General features: G+C 32.6%; 1 protein-coding gene across 1 annotated transcript in view; it reads right to left on the reverse strand.

Moving 5' to 3' along the window:
* Positions 1-2,736: 2,736 nt before the first annotated feature.
* LOC114326547 (uncharacterized) overlaps positions 2,737-26,565 on the reverse strand; it is a 54,951-nt gene continuing 31,122 nt past the window's right edge. Inside the window, exons 4-7 of the mRNA XM_050657227.1 lie at positions 22,779-22,958; positions 17,699-18,364; positions 11,514-11,631; positions 2,737-3,123 (exon numbers count right to left, since the gene is read on the reverse strand). Coding sequence (XP_050513184.1) covers positions 2,759-3,123; positions 11,514-11,631; positions 17,699-18,364; positions 22,779-22,958 — 1,329 coding nt within the window. The 3' untranslated portion in view covers positions 2,737-2,758. The remainder of the gene's footprint in view (positions 3,124-11,513; positions 11,632-17,698; positions 18,365-22,778; positions 22,959-26,565) is intronic.

Raw genomic sequence — 26,565 nt, forward strand, 5'->3', positions numbered from 1 at the left:
AACAATTACAGTAGAATCTCACTAAACCAGCACTTCAATAAACCGAGTCCTTCCGTACAAATACATTTCTCATCCATATTATTTCTCAGGATGCTGACAACGCAGAGGCTCAAAAATTTTGAAGGAGCTCTGTTTCTCCTGACTTAAGGGGGGGGGTATGGTTTGAAATATTTAATTTTTTTATTATTTCAAATAAAAGTGCATACTTTCAAGAATACTCTCTGAAAATTTCAAAATAATCGGAGTAAAATTACCAGAGATACAGCGTGTTGAATATCTCTACCTTCGACTCGCTTTGCCGCGACTTCGCGCCAGCACGCTTGAGCGTAGTGAGAAACGTTAAACAACTGTTCGCCTTCTCTTTTGTAGATTACTCCTCGATTCAAAAAAGATATTCCAATGTGCATCGCTTTACGATTTGGTAGACAAATAAGAAGATGCAGTTGTCAAAACTTTAAACGCATTTTTCTCAAAAGCAGTGGACATTGTAACTGAAAAACTACTCGGCCGATCTACCTGATATTTTGCACAGATTTTCTTGAGACATTTCAAGGTAACAACGTCGAGATATTTTTCTTTTTTGCTTATTTTTTGTTCAACAATAATAAATCTGTTGATTTTCAATTTTCACAAAATTTTTACCAAAAATTTCATTTTTTTGATTTCTGAGTGATACCAAAAATTCAAAAATCATTAAAAATAAAAAAACTCGACATTGTCACCTCGTGAAACTCATAAGCTAATTAAATCTTTTTAAATTTTTTGTTTCGTATGATCTAGTGACGAGTTCTGATGTCCACCGCAAAATCCATGTTTTTGTGAGCTGTCTGTCAAAATTTGTCACCAATGGCTTCCTTTTCAATATTTTGGATTGACTTTTTTTCTAAATATTCTTTGAATTGTACTTAATATGTTTATTTAATTTAAAAGTAAAATAATTGTACCATAGCTTCGAAAAAAAATCACAAAAATGTGCTTGATATGTTGATTTCAAACCATACCCCCCCCCCCCTTAATACAATCTTCATCGAAGTAGCTATGGCCTACAATGAATGAGTATCACAAGAAATAGAGAAAAATATATTATCCTGAAGATAATCTAGCTATTGTCCATTGATTTTAATATTCATCAGAAAGAGAATTCGACGTAAATGAAGAAGATTTAATTTCTTGGTTTAAAGGACCCGAAGAAACAGAGCAAATTATGATAGATGAAGAAATATGGTGCAGTACAAGAAGAAATCCTAGTAGAAATATTGTGAGTACCAACTACTACAACAAACTGTAAAAGTAAAACGAGATACAGCATTTATTAATTGTTTCAAAACCTGCATAATACGGGCTGAAGAAAATGACGTAGGTATCTGCTAAGCATACTATAATTCTTTGAAACATGTGAGAATGTAAGAGGGAGTACAAGATGCACAAAAACAAACCTCAATAATTGAGATTAAAAATTATTTTAAACTATACTAAATTTACAATCAAGATGCAGTAGAAATAAACAAACCAAGACACGTTAAATGCTACTAGGAGCACTCCCAAATCATCATTTACAATGTATATACATTGTTGCTATTAGGATTGACATTTAAGACCTCCTCCGAACACCAGTTTTTTATTTCGTAGTTTGCATGAGGCTAGATATAGTCTGGTCATGCTGGCCCCTAATTGTAACAACTAGGTCATCTGCGTAACCTTGAGTTGTAAAACCAGAATCATGCAACTTAGTAAGGAGGTCATCCACAACTAGAGACTACAGCAGGAGCGACAGTACTCCCCCTTGAGGGCTACTATCTTTACTGCTGTCACAGTTACAGATTCTCCCCCAATACTAGCTGTGATGATTCTGGTTTTTAGCATGGACTGAATCCATTGTATTAGTGAGGCTTAAATGCTCCTCTTTACTAGTGCTCTTTTTATGGATTCATATGAGGTTTATCGAATGCTCCCTCTATGTCAATGAAAGCGCAAAGAGCTATTTCTTTTGCCACTATTGTCTTTTCAATGTTTCCAACAAGGGAATTTATAGCGGTTTCCTAATTAGAATTTCGCTTCTTATGTAGTAATCTAGTAGTTTCTCCATTGTTTTTAGGAGAAAAGAGGTGAGGCATATAGGGCGATAACACTTTGGTTCGTCCGTAGGACGTTTCCCCGTCTTTTGTATAAATACCACTTTTGCGTCCCTCCAAGTTTTTGGGATGTGACCCAGCACAAGGCTTCCTATGAAAAGCCGCCGTACTTTTTGAAGTAAAGGCAGGAAAAATTCCGTCCTTGCTCAGGGATTTAAAAGGTTTGAAGCTTTTAACAGCCCATTCGATTTTGTTTTTTGTAAAGATTTTTTCCGCTAGCTGTCTGCCGGATCTGTTGATCGTCCCATATTTGAACAACTGTTAATTTTTTTACATTGTCGCCATTTTGAAACTTCGTAATCATAGAAAAATCTAGGAACATACTTAGTAATCCAATAGCTTTCAAATTAGGTATTAATTGCAGTATGATCCTATTTAAAAAAATAATTTTACAAAATGGCGAAATAATTCTAAAAAAATTTAAAATTATTATGTAAGACATCATAAAAACAATGTACGAGTGTGTTAGTCCAGTTTATTAATTTAATGTTTATTGTTCAGAACTTTAGACGTGATTTTATTATTTTTTCGTGTATATTTCTATTTACAAAATAACATTCACTTAAGTTTAGTAAATAGGATAGAATAATAATAAAACACAATGTTTAAAAACCTAATCTTTATTTTCACAATATATAATCCTTCAAGGAATGTCCGTAACAGTTTGAAATTCGTTTACGTTTTTGACTACTATTTAATACTGACAATAATAAACTAGTTTTACCAACTTCTGCATGCGTTTGTTTTCTATACACCTGCCTGTTCCTCCTATGCTCATCAATTTTTGTCCTTATACTACAGTCATGAGGGGGCAACGCAAAAACTTCTTCGATATTGTGCAAGTATGAATTCAGAAGATTGATGTCCCCGATATTTAAAATTTCCTCTAACGATGGTTTTGAGTTAATTCTGGATGTCCAATCGATTTTACGCCGAGTTAGTATTAACTTGCACTTCATTGAAGCAAAGTTAATTTCCATCTTTTCATCGTCTAAAATACAATAAAAGTCCAGGTCAAAACAAAATATGTATGAAAGAAGAAAAGATGCCTGAAGAGTGGGCCAGAGCCTGGATAATCCCATTACACAAAAAGGGGATGCAACGATGGTGCAAAATTGGGGTCCGGACAAAAAATCCCCACAAATTATCCCTAGACAAAAAATCCCCAGACAAAAAATACCCACAAATAATCCCCACAAATATTTTTGGACAAAATATCCCCAAGAGATATTTGCTGCCGAATAGTTCTCTAAAAGTTTTTCCGTTAATGCAATTGACGCAAATGTTTTTCAGCCTCAGTGCATGAGAGTAGATATATCAGTATAAGATTTTGTATGTGTCAAAACAATTGAAATTTCAACTAATTTCAAATCCAATGCCAGAACCACGCATTGCGAGGAAAGTTATACAAAGCTTTTCGATTATTTTGACTTTTTTGGTGCTTTTGGGAACAAAGGCTATAGCGGGATAAGATGGTCAAAAATGCCCCCGCACCGATCAACCCTGCTACTTATTTTTTCGATAAAGGATATAAAATTATGCTCTCATGCAAATTTTTAGCTTCCCAGAGGTCCTAGAAGCTCTTAAATCGAGAAAAGAAGAATTTTTAGGTTTTATTTTTTTGTGAGCGCAATTTTAATCTAAAAAATCTGAAAAAATTCAAGAGGATGTACATTTTAAATACAAAACAGCCTGATTTTTTTCAGATTTTTGTAGTAAAAAATGAGCCCAGGAAAATTTTTTGAAATTTTCAAAAAAATTTTAGGTTATGTAAATATGATTTGGCCAACTTTTAAATAGTATTTTTTATGTATCTTTTGTCGTTCTTTTGAATGGCAGAGGCAGAATTTTTAATATCTGAGCGGAAAGAACGAAAAAATTGACAGCCAATTTTAGGATTTAGGATCCTGACTACAAGAACTGAAAAAAGCACTAATAGTGTGAATTTTGTTATAAAATTTGGTATGTGGGCTTATAATAATATTTGGAACAGCTTTTCCAAATAACTTTTTTCGATATCTCTAACGCGAAGCAAATCGAATCGCATATCGAAAATTCACCCTGTGGATTCGCAGTAGACTGCATTTAAAATTTAAATTTCAGTTGACCATTTTAAAAATTGTGAATCATCAACCTGTATGACTGTGCCGAATTTCAAATCTGTATATATTTTGATAGCCAAAATATAGGGGTGTCTTCATCTTAAATGCGACACACTGTATATAATCAATTTGGTAATTTATTGCAACTAATATAGTCGTATTTCTTATACCTAGATTCAAAATATACATTCAAAATACTGACTTAATTCACTAATTTTATCATAAAAAGTTCAAATTGATTGCATTGAAATATTGAACCAATTAATGCGTATTAATATAATATTATTATAATAATTATAATATGCAGAGTGAGTTTTATGTATAGAAACCCTCAATTATCTCGGAAACATCTTTCATGATTTTTATAGGTTTTGGTGGGTAAGGGTTTTCTAATGCAGTCGATATTATAGTGCTAATTACATTGTTGTCAGATCTGCCGTTTTTCTGGAAACCTAATGAACTTTCTTATTTTTTTGCATTTTGAAGTCCTTAAGAAATACTGATTATTTTTCATTCTCTATACGTAAATGCCATAGTTTCGGAGTTATTGCTACATGTATTTAAAAAAAATTTAAACAAATTATAAAAATCAATTTTTTCGGCCCGTGGAGTTACATTCTTTGAATCATTGGGAAGAAAAAAGGTCTTTTGTAATTTTTCTCTAAAGTTAATGGTTTTCGAGCTCTAAACAATTTAAAACTGAAAAAAATCGAATAATGACGATTTTCAAGGTTCAAAAACACAAATAAAAAATATTATTTTTGAAACTGCTGGGTACCCAAATTCAAGCTAAGCCCTTCTTCTAGGGGCTCGCTATAAAATTTTTTGGCCCGTTTTATTCTAAAACATTGCTTTTTCATAATTGTTAGTGAAGCGCATATGAGAGGAGAGGCGATCGGGCTGCATTAACCACTAAAAACAATACTTTAGAATGAAACAAGCTTAAATTACTTATTGGTAACTAATAAAATAAGAAAAAAAAAATAAAACGGGATAATACCCGAAGGTTGGCTGTATACCATATAGTTAAATAAAATTAACATGAAGTAAAACTCCCTAGTGTAGTTGGTATATTTAATAAAAATTATAAAAATATAATTCATTCTAAAAATTATCAAGAACTTCATAAACTTCACTCCCCAATTTACAGTTTTGAATTCTCGCCAATTAGTTGAAAAACTTCAACTTATTAATCTTAATCCGAATATTACTATGCTTTCCTTTGATGTTAGCAATTTATTTACCTCAGTACCCAAACATGAATCTATTAGTCTGGTTAACTCACTTCTTTTAAATAACTCTATCACCCCTAATACCACTTCGTCTATCATAAACATTCTCAAAATTTGTCTATCTCAAGATTACTTTGTTTTCAATAACAACTTTTACCAACAACCTGATGGTCTAGCAATGGGTAGTTGCTTATCCCCGTTCCTAGCTGATGTTTTTATGGATCATTTAGAATCCAACTATATCATAAAAAAATACTGAGATTTTACACTGGTTCCGTTTTGTAGATGATTGTTTACTTCTGATCTCAGGCGATTCCAACTCAGCACAGAATTTACTTCATAAAATAAATCAAATTCATCCAAAAATCACTTTCACTATGGAACTAGAAACTTCTAACTCCATTAATTTCTTAGACCTTTCTATCACCAGACTAGATGACCATTTCAGCTTTGGGATCTACCGTAAACCTACTCAAACAGATCAGGTAATTCATTCATCATCTAACCATCCTCTTTCCCACAAACTTTCTTCATTCCGTAGTTTTATTCACAGATTAAATTCTATTCCTCTTTCATCAACAGAATTTAACAAAGAATTAAACATCATTAAACAGATTGCTATAAACAATGGTTATGACCCTGATATCATCAATAAACTCCAACATAAAAGAGAGCTCAGATTACTTCAACAGTCAGCTTTTTCTTCTACTTCATCTACAACAACTCCGATTTATGCTTCATTGCCTTTCCATAACCCTAATCTATCTGAAAGAGTTAAATACATTATTACCAACTCCTGTGATAATATAAAAATTTCTTTTAAAGTTAATAACACCCTTAACAAGAGTTTGACCAATACTAAGGATCCAATCAACTACATGAACCGTAGTGATGTATATAAACTCTCTTGCTCAGATTGTGATGCTACCTACATCGGTAGAACTTGTAGATCTCTTGCCACCAGATCCCTAGAACATAGTAAGAGAGATACTACTTCCTCCTTCTCACATCACCTTAAAGTCAATAGACATGAACTTAAGATTCCTGAGGGTGTCCAGTTGGTGCACAATATACAGCAGAAAAACACACTCCGATTGGACTTGTATGAGGATTTGGAGATTATCCGAGACTTGAGGTCCAGTCCCAATTGTGTGAATAGACAAACCTCCCTTAATCGCAATTTTACTCCCATTCACCGTCAACTTTTTTCCTAAATTCCTTGTTTTTTCAATTTATCCTTCACTCTTAGCAACTTTCCTGACCTCACCCATAAAACCTTTAACTTAACCTTCTTTTTCATACTTCACTTCCTTCTATTTCCAAAATCTCCTTTCATACTAATCATTTACTCTACAACCCCCAGTAACACCAACACAACTAATTCACCCTTTGCCATTTTCTCACCCTACTTTTCCCTTCATAAATCATTGACCTTATCTATTTGTCTATTCGCCGCTTGGGTCTTTACTTCGTTCCTTGATCTTTTCCAAAATGTTTTACTACGCTATTCATTTAATTCTTCCTTTTTCATACAGGTCCTTTTTCCTTTTTAGTTTATTTTTCTCTTTCTTTTTCTTTTATTTTTCATTTTTCTTCTTTTTTAAAAAACATTTTTTCTTAAAAATTCAAAAATTTTAATATGTTGCATCTATCTTTCTAGCCACTCTAATCTCTAACTTTACAACTTTATTCTTATTTTACTATTTTTAACTTTTAATTATTTTCCAAATACAGTTTGTGTCTTGTGCATCCGGTTGACGCACTTCTTTTGAATCTTTTGTTCATTTACACATTTTATCAACTTAGTTTTAATTTAACAATCAAATAATTCCATTTTCTTTTATATGCATAATGTTATAATACTTCCTATATTTTTGACTATAACTAACACATTTTCACATCCCGTCAATTATTTATATTTTTCACTTAACAATCTTATATCAGTTACCTCAATTCTCACCAAATTTTTTTTTAATTGGTTAATTTCATACAGAATCAATATCTTACTAGACTTATACAACCAACATTACAGTTAACAAATTTATATTTCTATACACACTAAACAACGGTTGTATCACTTCAACGTTTTAACTTTCACCCACAAGGCTATTTTAGGCCAAAAAATTATTAACTTTCATTAACCAATAATTCTATCCTACATTTTGTTTTCATTACCATATTATGACAATAAGTTCGATCAAATTTAATTTTATAGTCAAGTTTATGGTAATGGTTGTAATATTTTTATAAAAATAGTAAATTTTAAATTCTAATATTAAAAATTAAAATTCCAACACAGTCTTAAACTTAAAGTTCCGTAACCACAGTGGATCTTGACCTTGGTTAATACCTTAAAAATTCCCTTTCCTGGATGTCAATGTTACTGACATTTGAAGTATTTCAACTTCCTTCTAAATCATTGACAGACTAAACGTAGTTCAATGTAGACCTAATTATAAAAAAATCTCTTAATTAATGGAGTAGAGCATCATGTTCCTAGTACTAATCCGTTGGCATCCAATGTAAGCCAAATTGTAGATCAGATTTCACCATGTAGTTAGAACATACATCTTGACCAGTGTTTGGCATTGTGGCTATTTAGCAAGGACAGAGAGTAAGTAATCGTAACCACACTTTTCAATTTTTAACATTCAAAATTTCACCCTTTTCAATTTTACTAAGTGAGATTACTTACTTTTAGGTTCACTGATGATGGACTGATAAGTCCGAAAACGTTTTGAACGTAATCCGTTTGGATTTTTAAAAATTTTTATAATTTTTATTAAATATACCAACTACACTAGGGAGTTTTACTTCATGTTAATTTTATTTAATAAAATAAGGCTTGAACTTGAATTTGTGTACTGGACAATTTATATTAATCAAAAATAATATTTTTGATTTGTGATTTCGAACCTTGAAAATCGTCATTATTCGATTTTTTTCAGTTTTAAATTGTTTATAACTCGAACTCGTTTAACTTTAGAGAAAAATTACAAAATATCTTTTTTGTTCCCAATAGTCCAAAGAACGTAAAATAATGTCTACCCGGGCCGAAAAAATTGATTTTATAATTTGTTTTTTTTTTAATAAATGTAGCAATAACTCAGAAATTATGACCTTTAGGTGTAGGGAATATAACATGAAAAATAATTAGTATTTCTTAAGGACTTAAAAAAGCAAAAAATATACAGGGTATTCCAATTGAAGTAAAAAAAATAATTAGATTTTTAGAAAAACGGAAGATCTGACAACAAAGTAATTATCACTATAATACTATATATACCCACCAAAATTTATAAAAATTGTGCTAACCGTTTTCGAGGTAATTGAGGGTTTCCGTACATAAACTTCACTCCGAATATATTATATTATTACACATTAATAGGGCTTTTCATCGACTGTCATTTGTTTCGAGCTTCTGTCATGTGTCACATAATATTAATATATCTACGCCATACGTCTTTGGTTTGTATCATTGGTATATATCAATAACGTATGACGTAGATATATTAATATTATGTGACACATGACAGAAGCTCGAAACAAATGACTGTGAATGAAAAGCCCTATTGGTTCAATACTTCAATGCAATCAATTTGAACTTTTTATGATAAAATTAGTGAATTAGTCAGTATTTTGAATGTATATTTTGAATCTAGCTATAAAAAATACGACTATATCAGTTGCAATAAATTATCAAATTGATAATATTATATAGTGTGTCGCATTTAAGATGAAGACACCCCTAATATTTTGGCTATCAAAATATATTCAGATTTGAAATTTGGCACAGTCATACAGGTTGATGGTTCACAATTTTTAAAATAGTCAACTGAAATTTAAATTTTAAACGCGGTCTACTGCGAATCCACAAACAGGGTGAATTTTCGATATGCGATTCGATTTGCTTCGCGTTAGAGATATCGAAAAAGAATATTTGGAAAAGCTGTTCCAAATATTATTAAGCCCACATACCAAATTTTATGACAAAATTCACACTTTTAGTGTTTTTTTCAGTTGTTGTAGTCAGGATCCTAAATCCTAAAATTGGCTGTTCCGAGATGCATCTCGAGACAGCAAAAAACGGTTTTTTCAATTTATTTGTTCTTTCCGCTCAGATATTAAAAATTCTGCCTCTGCCATTCAAAAGAACAACAAAAAATACTATTTAAAAGTTGGCCAAATGATACTATCATATGATAGTATCATGATACCTAAAATTTTTTTGAAAATTTCAAAAAAATTTCCTGGACTCATTTTTTATTACAAAAATGTGAAAAAAATCAGGCTGTTTTGTATTCAAAATATACATCATCTTGAAGTTTTTTCAGATTTTTTAAGTTAAAATTGCGCTCACAAAAAAATAAAACCTAAAAATTCTTCTTTTCTCGATTTAAGAGGTTCTAGGACCTCTGGGAAACTAAAAATTTGAATGAGGGCATAATTTTATATCCTTTATCTAAAAAATAAGTAGCGGGGTTGATCCGTGCGGGGGCATTTTTGACCATCTTATCCCGCTATAGTCTTTATGGGCATTACTAGTCGATATCCGGTTTTTAAAAAACGTAATTGAGGATCTGTGTTCATCCCTAAAAAAACTTAAAATTTATCCAAAAATCAAACCAGACATAGCTGCTCTGCTAGGGGAGAGGCCAGATAGGAGAAGGTCTGTAGGACGGACTAGAAAAATGTGGAAAGATGCAGTCAGAAAAGATCTGAAGAAAATGGGAGTGAGACAATGAGAAATAGTGGCACAGGACCGACAAGCATGGAAGGAGATAGTAAACTCGGCATGCATGACTCGAAAAGTTATAACGCCATTGATGATGATGATGATGACTAAATATTTTTGACGTTAAATTTACAAAAAGGAACAGGTTTTTTTGTATTAGAATCAAGATTATCGTTTTCAGGACCAGCAGTTATCATCACGCATAGGCAATGTTTTGAGCAGAGTTATTCAAAGCAAAGTGAGTAAAAGATTTAAGCGAATAATTACAATATGATTCCCACAGCCAAAAAACTAACAATTTGAATTCGAAATCTGGTAATCGAAATTAAAATTCATGCTAAATTTTAATTCCTAATCATTATTTTCGCGCGGAAAACAATTTTTGGTGCGGAAAACAGAAACAAATTTCCTAATCATTATTTTCATGGCGATTGCTATAACTCTGATGCACTGAGGCTGAAAAACATTTGCGTCGATTGGGTTCACAGGAAAACTTTTGAGAACTACTCGGCAGCAAATATTTATTGGGGCTTTTTGTCCGGGATTTTTTATTCGGGGATTATTTGTGGGGATTTTTTGTCGGGATTATTTGTCCTAGCTTCGCAAAATTACAGGGGTACTGCTCTACTGGACGTGTGCTATAAGATATTTGCTAGGACTGCGTGAGAAAGATTAGAGGTGTCAACAGTGTTATTTAATCTGGTTTTGAAAATAATTGTAAGGGACAGCAGAATAGAAACCCACGAAACGATCTACCGTAACGAGCATCAATTCCTGGGCTACGTCGACGACCTTACGCTGCTAAGAAAAACGAACAACGAATTAAAGAAAATCGTGAGGAGATTAATGAGAGAGGCAAAAAATCGGCCTAGAAATAAATTAAGGAGAATACCAAATACATGGTGCTATGAAATACAGACAGAGAACCTGAAGATACGCTAAAGTTAACAGCGTTCGATGGTAAAGAGTATAAATTTAAAAGAGTAAAGCTCTTTACATACAGTTGAGTCCACGAGTCTTTACCCGTGCGTCATCATTTAAAGCATACGAAGTACGTCGATGATAAGTCGGAAATTGAAATTTACTAAACGCAACAGCAAGTGACAGTAAGTAGCTACTGCTCTTATCACGGGTTAAAATTTGAGTTATCAAATATGTGTTTTATCTCGCCAGGTATTAATGACGCACGGGTAAAGACTCGTGGACTCAACTGTATCTAGGGGTTAGAATAGACGAAAAATGACTGTTCTGCAGGCCCACCTGTAGGACCCTAATTGCAGTCATTGAACCTTATATTATATAATGTACCTACCCTTTCGTCTATGAAATGATTTCCAATAAATCACTAAATCATTGGGAATAGTAGCATCGAACCAGTTATGTGTGTACTCGTCGTCCAGATCTGCGTGGCATATCACACCATAAATAGCCTAAAAATGAATTTGTAAGTAAAAAGAAAACGGTAATAAAATATTAATATAAAAACATTGATCAATTACAGTCGATGTCAAGATAAAAAATCGTAATTGTTTCATATTAATTTAATTTATCTAATTTTTTATTTGAACTATACTGTATAAATGTATGATTTGACATATTAGTCCATGCCATTAAAAAAACTATGTATATTGCTACTGAATCTAAACAAACTATTTATAGTCCAGGAAAATAAGATTTTTCTTGTGAAACTGATCCAGCCAGGCAAGCGATAGTTATGGGGGCTGTCTGAAAAAGCTACCCGCTCTTAACAAACCCCCAAGGTTCGGAAAATTAAATAAAAGTCTTCCTACTTTAAAAGCTTCTGTTTTCTATAATCAGCTTTCAATCAGAGATTAAACAGTTTGCACAAAATATCAATTGGCGAAAAATAAACAGTGTATCTCTAAAATGGATAATTCTAAAGCAACGCGTATAATTAAAATGTTTGTACCGCAACCCGGAATGTCAAAACGTGCATTCCGGCCTCTAAAATACTTCTATTAAAATATTACCGACAACGACGGTATCTAAATTAGTTCTCAATACAAAATCTTTCACGACACTCCCTGACCGAAATTCTCGGTACATCGAGGTTAAAATCTTCCCAGCCCTATATGGCAAAGTTTGCGCTAACACAGGAAAACACTTAGCATGGCCTTATTTCCGTCTAAAGTAGATAATTATTATCAAAACAAAACGTATATATCTGTGAATAGAAGAATGTGTCTATTCAGCGCTTTGACACTCCTAATATATTAACGATTTCTGAATACAGGGTGAACCCTTGGACAAAACAACAATTAATAGACGGCCGGAGAGTGACGTCACGGCCATATTCAGTGTTATTATCACTTTCCAAAAAAAGATTGTAAACACGTTGAAAAGATAGAGTTTACCGAATCTCAAGACTTTTTAATTAGTGTAAAGTTAAAATTTTGCTTCCTGTGCTATTTTTTATGTTTAATTATAGTGTTTTTTTAATTTCACTATCTTAATTCGGTCTCCTAACCTTAACTTCACCCATACATACATTTTATTGCTATTTATATAAAACATCATGCTTTATTATTTACACAACCTTGTAAAATTGTTATAGTAACTATAACAATACTTACATATTGCAAAAAACGGAAATATTCTTTGTAAAAACTGAAAAAACAATAAAAAAATACAAATTTGCCACACTAAACAACGTTTGTTTGGAAAGGTTTGGAAAAATCTGACATATATGTCAATAAAAATTGACACTTCTACGTCATCACTCCGGCCGTCTATTCAATATTTAAATGGCTCGAACAATAGTTATTTTGAGTAGTATGGACATCTATAACGAGAACCTAGCCTCAATTGAATAAGAGACTGCCATACACATCTTATGCCATTGCAATGTGCTAAGTGATGTGATGCAGGAGTTCCCTGGTCAACTGAGGTTTAAACCAGAAGATATCCTAAAACTACCAATAAGAAAACTGTTAACCTTCGTTGAGGCCACAGGGCTTATTAGAGTTTAAGGAAAAAACAAGGTTTACTACAAAGGCCTTACGACGAAGTGCCAGACACTAACAAGTCTCGCCTGATTTAGAGAAGAAGAACAAGAACCTATATGTTTCCTGAAATCGATCTTTTGGGCTTTAGTTATTAACAAATTATGGTCAAAAACAGTAAATTTTCGATTTGTTCGTCTATCAGCAAAAAGTAAAGCATTTGAACCAAATTTGACAGTAAGAAACTTATAAGTTATGTAAAAACCTCTAAATAGCGTTTCTATCCTTATTTGTTGATTAAAAAATTGCAAAATAAGGAAGAAATTTTGGTTTTTTAAATCTTTTAAAAATGAACTTAGAACCTTCTTATTACACGGAATGTTGAGTCTTGTAGTGCTTAAAATATTTCTTAAAATATGCTCAATATTTCAAAGCTATCTGTCACATAGGTAGTTTAAAACTTAATTTTATTTAATAAAAATGTATACCATTTTTATTCAGTTGCAATGCGAAGGCAAAACAATTTTACTTTTCAATTAGAATACGGAGTGCAGTCCAGTCCCTTGAATCGCGATTTTCGGCTCTTATTGGAGCCTCATCGGAAAGAACGTAGGCACTGTTCTCCATATTTTAACTGATTCGCATCGAGAGCTTTTCCCACCCATTGCAATCGAAGTGATGATAGTAGGTGGCTAGCGCCATCTGGCATTGAAAGGCGAAGTAGTTTTCAATCCTAATAGTAAATTATTAATATTGAAAATATTAAAAATATTACTAAAAGATTTTTAAATTGAAAACTTATTGGTACACTTTCCTGGTGATACCTCCAAGACTTCTACAATTTGCAAGTCAAATGGATGCTGCAGTGAAGACGAGAGGGAAGGAATTCTACACTATGCAATTCACATCCCCCGTCTGCAGCTGGTAAAGTTCCAACGGAAAAATGCACCTAGTTACTCTACGGAGTAATACGACTATAAAATAAAAATGTATACCATTTTCATTCAGTTGCAATGCGAAGGCAAAACAATCTTACTTTTCAATTAGAATACGGAGTGCAGTCCAGTCCCTTGAATCGCGATTTTCGGCTCTTATTGGAGCCTCATCGGAAAGAACGTAGGCACTGTTCTCCATATTTTAACTGATTCGCATCGAGAGCTTTTCCCACCCATTGCAACCGAAGTGATGATAGTAGGTGGCTAGCGCCACTTGGAGGTGTCACCAGGAAAGTGTACCAATAAGTTTTCAATTTAAAAATCTTTTAGTAATATTTTTAATATTTTCAATATTAATAATTTACTATTAGGATAGAAAACTACTTCGCCTTTCAATGCCAGATGGCGCTAGCCACCTACTATCATCACTTCAGTTGCAATGGGTTGGAAAAGCTCTCGATGCGAATCAGTTAAAATATGGAGAACAGTGCCTACGTTCTTTCCGATGAGGCTCCAATAAGAGCCGAAAATCGCGATTCAAGAGACTGGACTGCACTCCGTATTCTAATTGAAAAGTAAGATTGTTTTGCCTTCGCATTGCAACTGAATAAAAATGGTATACATTTTTATTTTATAGTCGTATTACTCCGTAGAGTAACTAGGTGCATTTTTCCGTTGGAATTTTACCAGCTGCAGACGGGGGATGTGAATTGCATAGTGTAGAATTCCTTCCCTCTCGTCTTCACTGCAGCATCCATTTGACTTGCAAATTGTAGAAGTCTTGGAGGTGTCACCAGGAAAGTGTACCAATAAGTTTTCAATTTAAAAATCTTTTAGTAATATTTTTAATATTTTCAATATTAATAATTTACTATTAGGATTGAAAACTACTTCGCCTTAATTTTATTTATTTATCTCATATTAAATTGTAGAATAGAGTAAGTAAGAGTAGAGATCACTAGTGACAGGAATATAAGAATAGAGACCACAACACAAGCGGCAAGAGTAAGTGGTTGTCTCCGAGAAACCGTATGGAGAAACAAATATCTGACCAAGGAAAGCACAATAAAAGTATACAAGACAACAGTAAGACCTATCCTAACATATGCAGTGGAGACAAGGACCGATACAAGAAAGACGAAATAACAAATCAACAATATCGAAATGAAAGTATTAAGATCAATAGCGGGCATATCATTAAGGGCCGGTTGTTCGAATGCTAATCAACAATGATCACTATCAAATATTTAATTACTGTCACCAACTGTCAATGTCAACTTTGGTTCGGTTGCTGAAAACATAATTGATTATAATTATGAGATTAGTTAATCAATTAACATAACAATTATTAACATAATTGATTAACTAATTTCATAATTGTAATCAATAATTATGTTTTCAGCAACCCAATCAAAGTTGACATTGACAGTTGTGACAGTAATTAAATATTTGATAATGATCATTTTTGATTAGCGTTCGAACAACCGACCCTTCGAGACAGACAAAGCAACAGAAGTATACGAGAACGATGCAAAATTCAAAATATTAACAGGTGGATAAAAACAAGAAAGAAAAACTGGAACGAACATGTAAACCGAATGGAACCAGATAGATTAGATAAACATTTAGAATAACTTGTTAACCATTGTCTGTAGGAAAATTATTTTTTCATTTCTTTGCAAATTAAAAAAAAAAGTTGTCATAGGAAAATTTAGGTTAGTCCTATTCCGGTGGTGATGTTGACGGAATTAATTGAAATGAGTGTAATAAAACGAACGGTAAATATTTTATTTATTTTGGTACAAAAAGGTATTGCGCTTAGGTTTCGGAAAAGGGCAAAACGATTGGTGTGTGAATCGTTCACCATAGTCCTGTCGCCAGGGGGGGTACAACGGCCTCGTTAATTCAGATGGACTTACCCAAATTTTTTTTATGTATTTTGACCCGTAGAACACGAATTTTTTGGGTAACAGTTGATCCGGATGTCGATAAGATTGTTATAGACCAAGAACTTGAGGAATCAAATAACAGCGATTTTTGGCAAAACAAAACAATATTTTGTATTTTTTGGGTCATTTTAAGCAAAAAATATTTCTACAAGTTTTTTAGTAGGATGCACAGTTTTCGAGATAAACGCGGTTGAACTTTCAAAAAATCGAAAAACTGCAATTTTTAAACCCGAATAACTTTTGATTAAAAAATAAAATAGCAATTCTGCTTAGCGCCTTTGAAAGTTCAAGTCAAATTATGTCGGTTTTGATTATTTGCATTGCTAAAAATTTATTGTGTTATTGCTAAACAAAGCTACAAACAACTAGTGCGTGAGTGATGTTTCTATGATTTCTCATTTAAAATCGAACGAGTAGGTAGAATAGGTACTAGTGCAATCAAGACTATTTCTACGTTACATGCGTTAAAACGCATGTAAAAGCACGGGAAACCCTACGTGTTTATAGCTTTGTTAAACAATAAAAAAATAAATTTTTACCAATGCAAATAATCAAAACCGATATAATTTGACTTAAACTTTCAAATGCGGTAAGCAGACTTGCTATTTTATTTTTTAATCAAAAGTTATTCGGGTTCAAAAATTGCAATTTTTCGATTTTTTTAAAGTTGAACCGCGTTTATCTCGAAAACTGTGCATCCTACGAAAAAACTTGTAGAAATATTTTTTACTTAAAATGGCCCAAAAAATACAAAATATTGTTTTGTTTTGCCAAAAATCGCTGTTATTTGATTCCTCAAGTTCTTGGTCTATAACAATCTTATCGACATCCGGATCAACTGTTACCCAAAAAATTCGTGTTCTACGGGTCAAAATACATAAAAAAAACTTGAGTAAGTCCATCTGAATTAACGAGGCCGTTGTACCCCCCCTGGCGACAGGACTACCAGCTGTGTCGTGACTAAAAAGAAAACCACAACGATAATCTGTTTATGTTTCTTCCCTCTGACCAGATGACAATAAATCATTTAGGTCTGGCGTATACTTTTGCAGTTTTAAGAAAACGCCCTTGAATGCGTTAGTGAGTTGTTGACACAATTGTCTGATATAGTACTTAATTTATGAGGGTGCAGTTTGTTACACCGCACAAACGAAAAACAGATGGTGAAGGATACATTCCGTTTTTATTTACATGTGAATTTTGAATGACTAACATCGTTTCGATTTTGAGAAATAATAATTAAAAATTAAGAAAAAATAAAATTAGCAGAAATAGTAATTATAGCGTAATGCTATAGTCCCTTTTTTTAATTCGCAGCTGTTTTGTATGTAACAATTAAGAGGTCTAATCAGAGTCATTTGAAAGAGCAAACTTTAAAGTTTTAATGTGTCAAATTCCAAAAAGGAATCTTTCAACAGAATCGTCCACAAAGCTTCAAAATGTCCTCGAAATAGGCCGGCTTTGAAACTTGCAGCAGCGATGGAGGGGGAAGGAGCTGTTAACTGTATATTTGGTTCTTATTTATGGATTTCGGCGTTTCTCTTTTTAATTTTTATGTACTTTTTCTGTCCATTACGATTATGCATTATTTTTTTTAGTAATATTTGCTTATTTCCCTGAACTACTATAGCATACAAATATTTTACTTACCAAAATAAAATATATCATCTCTCCATTATCTTTTACAACCTGATCAAGGAAAAATGTAACACGTGGTAAAAATATTGCTTTAACGGCGTCAACTCCCAAGTAGTAAATGATAGTCAATACTGGAAGCATAGCACCTTGACCAATCACGTCAATCTTTTGATTGATTTTTGATATAGCTAGTTGTCGTAGAGGTTCCCTAAGGCACAAAATACTTAACGTAAAACACATCCGCTTAAGAATATCCGGAGAGGTATAAGAAAGCAACAGTCTTTGTAGAAGGAGCCTAACTAAAAGTTGAAGAGATTTATGCGAAGCAGTAGAACTTGGTATGGGGCTGTTCTCTAAAGTTTCTATTAGATCTAATGCTCTTAAAGTCAGAGAATCATATGTGATGTTTTTTATAAGCAGGAAGTATCCAAAATTGTAGAACCACTGGGATATTGGACCAATTTTTGAATTTTCACTTATGTCCTTCAAGGTCACTTCTCTCAATTCCTCATCACCACTTATCACACATTGGCACGCAGTCTTGAAGTAATTCTGGTACGCTTCACTTACGTTTTCGCTTTCAGAATCTGGATACCAGCTTTTTGTTAAAATAATATCACCGTGTTGAACGTACGTGGGTTCTTCTTCTGCTAGTTCCACGAGATTCACTACACTATCCTAAAAATATAAAATTTCCAAGATATACAGGGTGTCCCAGACTAATGTATCCAGGCTTATCTTAAACGAATAGAGATTTCCGAATGGGATAAAAAATTGATCTATTCCATTTGTAATACACTCTAATATGGCGTAGAAAAAATCATCCGCTAAATATTCATCCCTTACGTTACAACCCCTAACTTTAATTTTTTAATAGCACCCTGTACATTTTTTTATAGTTTTGAATGTGATCTTCTATCGTCTATTCAACACATTTTTTTAAAATAAAATCGGTTCGTAAGTAATCAAGAATATATCAGTTTATTTTCGATAATTATGTGTCCCAGACTAATTTATCCAGGCTATGTTTCTTAAGCGAATAGAGATTTTTGAATGGGACAAAAACTAATATGTTCCATTTGAGGCCCTTAGAACACAAGGGGTATATGTGCCAAGTTTTGAGAAAACTTTGTTCAAAGTTCTAGACGAATTTAAAAAGTCTAGGTAGGTACTACTTAGCATGTTTTCAATGCCATGCCATTTTTGATCTTTTTATTGTTAGTTTATGTAGAAAATTTGAAGCCACCATGTTTTCTATGTGTTTGGGAGTCCATTTTTGTATTTAAAACCCAATTTTTCTAAAATTGTCGCTTATACCCCTTGTGTCTTAAGGGCCTCATTTGTAATACACTTTAATATGGCGTGGAAAAAATCATTCCCTAAATATTCATCCCTTAGTTACAACCCCTAACTTTTAATTTTTTTTAATAGCACCCTGTAACTAAGGGATGAATATTTAGGGGATGATTTTTTTACGCCATATTAAAGTGTATTACAAATGGAATAGATCAATTTTTGTCCCGTTCAAAAATCCGTATTTGTTTAAGAAATATAGCCTGGATAAATTGGTGTGGGACACATAATTAACAAAAATAAACTGATATTTTCTTGATTACTTACGAACCGATTTTATTTTTAAAAAATGTGTTGAATAGACGATCGAAGACCACATCCAATACTAGAAAAAAAAATTTACAGGGTGCTATTAAAAAAATTAAAGTTAGGGGTTGTAACTAAGCGATGAATATTTAGAGGATGATTTTCTCTACGCCATATTAAAGTGTATTACAAATGGACAGTTTTCGTCTCATTCGAAAATCAGGATTTGTTTAAGAGATATAGCCTGGATAAATTAGTCAGGGACACTCTGTATATATTGTTCTATTAAAATTTGGCTGCGATGCAATGAATGGTGTACTTTAACAAATTATTTAGTAAAACTACGATATCAAAACCTACGAAGATAATAAATAAGTAATATTATATTAAAAAATAATAGATATAATAAAAAGAAGAGAGACTGGACTAGTTCCTAGAGATAGAAGAATATAAATAAAATATAGGAAATATTGGAAAAATATTCTTAAAGCAGACATCTATAAAACGCAATCAAAATTAAATACAAAAACCTCAAATTGAAAATACACAAAATTGAAATTAGAAAAACAGAAAATTTAACTTTTGAAATAAAGACTTATTAGTAGTCGAGCAAATGAAGCATTTTGGCTCGCAATTTTTTCGTCCAGCATGGATTTACTTGAAATTTTCACAGAAGGTAGGGAATAGTCCAAGAATCATTTTCTATATCATGCCGCTGTACGCTAAAACCTTGGGGGTGGTTGCCACCCCATCTCGGGGGCGGGAATTTTTTATTACATTTTAACCATGTAAATCGATGTAAAAAGTAGTTCTAAGAAATAGTATATTACTTTATGAGGCGGAGAAGCATGACTTTTCTTGACGCGCCCGATATTACGCGCCGAACGAAGTGAGGCGCGTAATAGAGGGCAAGTCAAGAAAAGTCGCTTCTTTGCCGAATAAAGTATACTATTTTTTCTTCAAACGTAGCAAAATTTAGAATGCCTCAAACGACATGGGTGCTGAAAGAAAAAAACTATTTTTTGCATTTTCTTCGTAAAACTAATATTTTTCGAGTTACTCGCGCTTGCAAGTAACACTTGTTCGATGAAAAAATCGACTTTTTTAGAGGGTTTTTTGAGAATACCTCAAAAATATGCATTTAATCAAAAAAACTGTATATATCAAAATTGTATCTTTTAGTAACACAAACCAAATTCTTTTTCTGTAATATCTTTAAGACGAATACAAACCGATATACGGCATGTTAAAAGTTAGCTTTTTTCGTCAAATGCATAATTTGAAATATTCAAAGTAGAATAACGTAAAAACTTTGCATTTTTCGAGGAAAACTTTTATAATCTTTTTTTAAGTATATAGTTAGGCCTTTCGAAGAATAGTAATAAAAAGTTTCTAGCCTGAAAATTAAGCGACTTATGATCAAAAAAAGGTCGGTATCTGCTTTTCTCTATGAAAAAAATCAGTGAAAACAACCCCCTAACTACCCTCCTAATTAAAAATTGGTCTTCATCTTTCTGTAATTCCTTTTATATTTGTATTATCAATACACCCAAGAAGCTTGACCCATTTAAAAGGCCTAATTTTAGAAAAATTGGAGTTTACAGAAAAGTTAATTTTTTGGAATTTCCCATTTTTAACCTTTTACTTCAAAATATCTCCGAAAATACTGGAAAAACGAAAAAATTATGGACCACTAAATTGTAGCTTTTTTAATAACTAAAAATCCCTTGTAAATAGATTTTCATTATAGTAAACAGTTAGCGAGATATAGCTGTTTAAAACCTCTATTTACGAGTAAACACCCCCTTATTCGAACCCTTTAAGCCCACCCTAATTACAAACTAAGGGATTTTACGAAATTTAGTTTACACAGTCTTATAACTCTTCAAAAATCCTACAAAGTCATTTTTGAATAAACTTTTTATCGTCAAAAATGAAGGAGCTATGTTTATAAAACGAATTTTTTTTTTCGAAAAAATCAGACCGCTTATGGATAATTTTCAATGTATGTATAAAGGCGGGTATACATATGCGCTCTGCTCGGTGTGCGAGCCGCTCGCGCGCAGCATATTTGTTAGATTAGTACGTGTTTTCAAGTGGCACACAAACGGCTCGCACACGGCGCACCACGATCTAACTTCTGTCGGCTTTTCAACAAATGCTTTGATGGTTCGCAATACGTATTTGGACGGGTTTGCGAGTGGTTTGTTGGTTTTGGGGCGCCTGAGTTGAATATTTGTTAGTAATGGAGTGTTAGGAAGGAAATATCAAACTTATTGATGTTTACCGTCGAAAGTGAAAATGAGATGATGACATTGAATATATTTAAACATGTTAGCTTGCAACCCCCAACTTGTAACCAACTTGCAACCATCTTGAAACCAATTTGTAACCAACTTGCAACCAATTTGCAACCAATTTGCAACCATCTTGCAACCAATTTGCAACCAATTTGCAACCAACTTGCAACCAACTTGCAACCAACTTGCAACTCAACTTGCAACCAATCGGAATGAAACCAAACACTTCTCGATGAGAATAGGAGAAGCTACTCCCGACGTCGGCCGATATCGGATCTAATCTGATCGGAGAAAAACGGATCCAATGTAGGCACCCACATTTAATACTAATTATCTACAATTACTAAATGTTCGTAACTTTCCTCTGGATCGCGGAAGGTTCGTCAAAATGAAAAATTTTAACGAACATTAACCGCGCCACGAACGCGCGGCGCTCACACGGCGCGGAGTTCGCGGCGCGGATATGTATTTCCGCCTTAATACCACAGAACCGGTTCGTATACTGGAAGATGACTAAAAAACTATTTGTATTTGTACCTACATATTTGTAAATTCGTATTTTTGTGTAAAATAATGTTTTTGTAATTCTTTAATTCTACTTTTTTTCGGTATAGATCTATTAAAATATCTACTTATAAAAACTGTAATGTTATTAAGGGTGGTTTTTAAGGGTTAAAATATTATATTATATCCTAAAGTATAAACATTATTTAACCAGTAAGTATGATATAGAATATGAAGTACAGGGTGAGATGATCCTAAACCCAAATTTTTATGTAAATCGATGCAAGCCGAAATGATTCTTTTAGGATAAGTAAATTTTTATATATAGCTCCAACAAGGTTGGTTTTAAGGGTTGAAATATTATGATAGTATATCTTAAAGCATAAAACAATCATTATGTAACTAATAAGAACCAAATGTTGACAATATTAAAGTTTAAAATGTTATTTTATAATTGTTTACAATTAGGGGTAGTTTTCACCCTTAAAAAACCAAAAGCGTACAACGGCTCAATATAGAAAATGAACTAGAGGGTGTAATGAGCCTAATCCCAAATTTTGGTACAAATCGATGCTGGACGAAAAAATTGCGAGGTTTTGCCATTTTTTCAGCTTCATTTCCTCGACTATAGGTACAAAAAGAATATTTGAACAGAGAAAAACAAAAAATATATAATTAATTGAACTTACATCTAAATAATAAAACAGTTGATCAGTGCTGTTTGCACCTGGTACATCACTAAAGGGTACCCAATTCGGTGTAGTAGATGCACCATAAACTTTTTCAATGGATAAGTTTTTGAAGGACTCGTCAATATCTTTTGAAGTTATTACATTGTCACCATGCAGTCGTGCTGTTAACAGGGCGTCCTGAAAATAAAATCAGTAATGTTTATAATATTTAATCTATACATTCAAATGTTTTTTGAAGTTATACTTCTTTACGCGCGATATGAGGGTGAATTTTAATAGGATTAAAACCTTTGATCCCGGCTCAGTCGCATTACAACTTTGTTCTGATTGGATGTTCAAATGACATGACAAAAATTATCCAATATGGCAGCTGTGGGACTGTGGTTTGGTTATGTATGGTTGTTGCGTTTTAAAATTTGTAGGAAGAGAAACAACAAACAAAAAGTTAGTTAATGGTTATACTGCCTTTTTAAATAGTTTTCATATTATATTTTTGGACTTATTAACATAGAAGAAATGTTTGTTGCATGCCAATGTGAAAGCCCATCAAACTGTGACTAGTATGAGTGCCGCAAAATTACTGATAAAAAACCTATTAGCTCGAAGCCGTAGAGAACTGTGGATAACAACAATTAACCGGGACGATCTACGATCTCGCTTATTCAAAGCTAAAGAATCTTACACTGGTAAGTGTTTTAAAAATAGTTGATCAAATTTTGTTATGATATTTGAACATAGCCACTTTGCACGATGCAAGTGATTGCGAAATTTATTAGTCGTTATATTGATACATAGTATGTAATACTTTTATTTACATAATTTGATTACCATCAAAATTTCTATCAATATTCACCTAATATATTGTTTTCTTACTCTATGTTTTATTGTATTTTTTCAATTCTAAATCATTTCAATTCAAAATCAAAATAATTTGATTTACATAATTCAAAAATGTCAAAAGTTTAATCCGTTTAGTTAGTCGATCTTCGCACATAATGACACACTGTCTCCGTGGCGAAGCGTTTAATGCGAGTGAACCCCAATACAACGCCAATAACAGGAGCGCTGGTAAGTTGGTTCGAATCCCAATAGAAACTTTTATTTTTTTATTTTTTTATACATTTTATGATTGTAAGTATATTTATTATATAATTTTATTTTCAGAAAATACGTATTTAGTTAAAAAATTTTCCGACAATTAATGTTCAGAAATCATTTGTGGCATTTTTAATGTGTTTGTGTGTGTTTTATTCTTTTATTATTTTAATTTTTGGCACTGTTTTAATAAAAATGTTTGAGAAGTAGTAAGTATAAATTAGTTTAATATTTAAATAAAATATAAATAAAAAGTATATTAATTTCGTTTATAAAATATAATCATATAATAGAAGTATAACTTCTTACGTGCGTACAAAAGTACACACAGATTATTTTTTTTAATGCAAGCATAGTCTTCCTTGTGGTAGGGGAGCTCAAACAGGAATTTTTGCAGTTACTCGAGCGCGTCATAAAATCACATCAGGAGAAACCTTGTAACCTGTAAATGTACCCCTACCATAAATATATGGACTCTTAATACAGGGGCGTGCGTTGTGGGCAGGCCGTAAAAAAATATAAGTAGGTATCCTTAGAAAAACGCGAAAACTTCAGATTAAGACAAGGTAAGTTAAGTACATTAAGAACAGTGTATAAAAAAATCTATCGAATGGCACCCAACATGACCCCAGACGGAGGTGGGGTAGGGGGTTACTTTAAAATCTTAAATAGAAACCCCAATTTTTTATTGCAGATTTGGATTCCTTATAAAAATAAGTAACATTTATTTAACCTTTAACTACCCGCCCATCAAGTTGTAACATACGTACACGCGTGGCATACTTTATGCGGCATACTAAAATTAAGCGGTTTTGTTTATTTTTTTTTTTTTGAAAAAATACACTTAGTTGTTTTTATAAACCTTATTCGGCATCAGCGAATGCTTGGAGTTCCTTCTCAGTAAGTCAATTGGGATTTCTAACTGGAATCTGATCCCTTGAAAAATAAAATTACTAATAAAAAATTTTTTGAAATGTAATTTTTTACGTTAGAAAAAGTATTAATTGTAAACAAAAATATATTTTGTGGCATAATGACTAACAAAAGAATGTGTGTATACTTTGTACGCACGTAAGAAGTTATACTTCTATTATAATATAATCTAAAACAGTTTTTTTTGTATTGTATTTAAATATTAAACTAATTTTAGAAAGAAAAAAGAATACCAAAAATTAAAAAAAAAAGATATGACTGTCCGGATTTGAATAGGGGACCTCTCGATCCCTAGGCGAATGCTCTACCGATCAGCTACCACCGCTTTTGTATTCAGTGGATCATTTCTCGGACATAATTACAATCACGGTGACAGATACATTAATTGAAAATAAACATTTTCAATAATACTTATAAGGAGGAAGACAAATCCACAGACATAAAAATTATAATAAATATATTTTGCAACGGAAATTCAGTTGGCTTTTTCAGAAAACCATTATTCAGCTGCCTTATTTTTAGATATCTCTAGTGCTTATGAAAGCGTGCTGTTGGATTGTTTATATGAAAAGTTAACATACATCCATATACCACCACAATTTGCATTTGTTCTTATTAATATGTTCCTCAGATGACAGATCTTTATAAAATGCAATACAAATACTCTAGGTCCTAGAGAGGTTAACTCTGGTCTGCCACAGGGGTCGGTGTTGAGCCCGCTTCTATTTAATATCTATACCCTCGATGTTCACAACCTTGGTATGAACGCAAGAATTTTACAATATGCTGACGATTTTTCTATATACACTACTCATAAAAACTACTCTCAATGTGTTAGTAATCTTAAGTATATAGTGCATTGCTGCTTTAAATACTTTCCTGAACAGGGATTTGAAATATCACCTCATAAATCTGCTATTGTATTTTTTACCAGACACCAATTGCCAGAACTTAATAGCCTTACAATTCAAAATCACACTATACCTGTTTGCAAAACATACACATATTTGGGTATCACATTTGATTGCAAACTGACCTGGTCTGATCACATATCAAGATGCATTAAGAAAAGTGAAAAAAGTCTTAATATCCTAAGAGCAATTAACAGATATCATTGGGGCGCTGACCCTAACATTAACTTGATTTTCTACCGAGCGTACACTCGATCTATCCTAGATTATGGTTGTTTCTTGTATGGATCAGCCACTAATTCCAGACTTTCACAAATAGATAGGGTACAGTTCAAGGCTCTACGCATTGTTCTTGGTGCATTTAAATCCACTTCCACAGCTGCTCTCCTTGCAGAGTGTGGCGAACCCCCCATGCAACTTCGACGACAGTTACTAGCTGAAAAATTCGTTGTTAAACAAAAACGATTTACACACAACGACCTTATTAAAAATTTAGGCGTCTTAACTGCATATAGCTACACTAATAAATACTGGCACAACAGAAACTGTCCCCCTCTAGCTGATGCATTTGCAACAGTCTCAAACATCGAACTACGTGATGATTCTGGTTTGCCGTTCTTCACGGCTAAATTCGATATATGTCTTACACAACCAAATATTATTTTTCCAGAATATAATGATAACCCAGCAATTAATAACATATCTATGCAAATAGAATTAGAGAAATTAGGTAATGTACATAAATTTTTTACAGACGGATCCAAATCCCCTACTGGAACAGGATGTGCAGTGTACAGGGAAAACACAAACGAAAGTTTGTTGTTTAAACTAAACAAAAACTCTAC

Source organism: Diabrotica virgifera, chromosome 7 (assembly GCF_917563875.1).
Source record: "Diabrotica virgifera virgifera chromosome 7, PGI_DIABVI_V3a".
NCBI lineage: Eukaryota > Metazoa > Arthropoda > Insecta > Coleoptera > Chrysomelidae > Diabrotica > Diabrotica virgifera.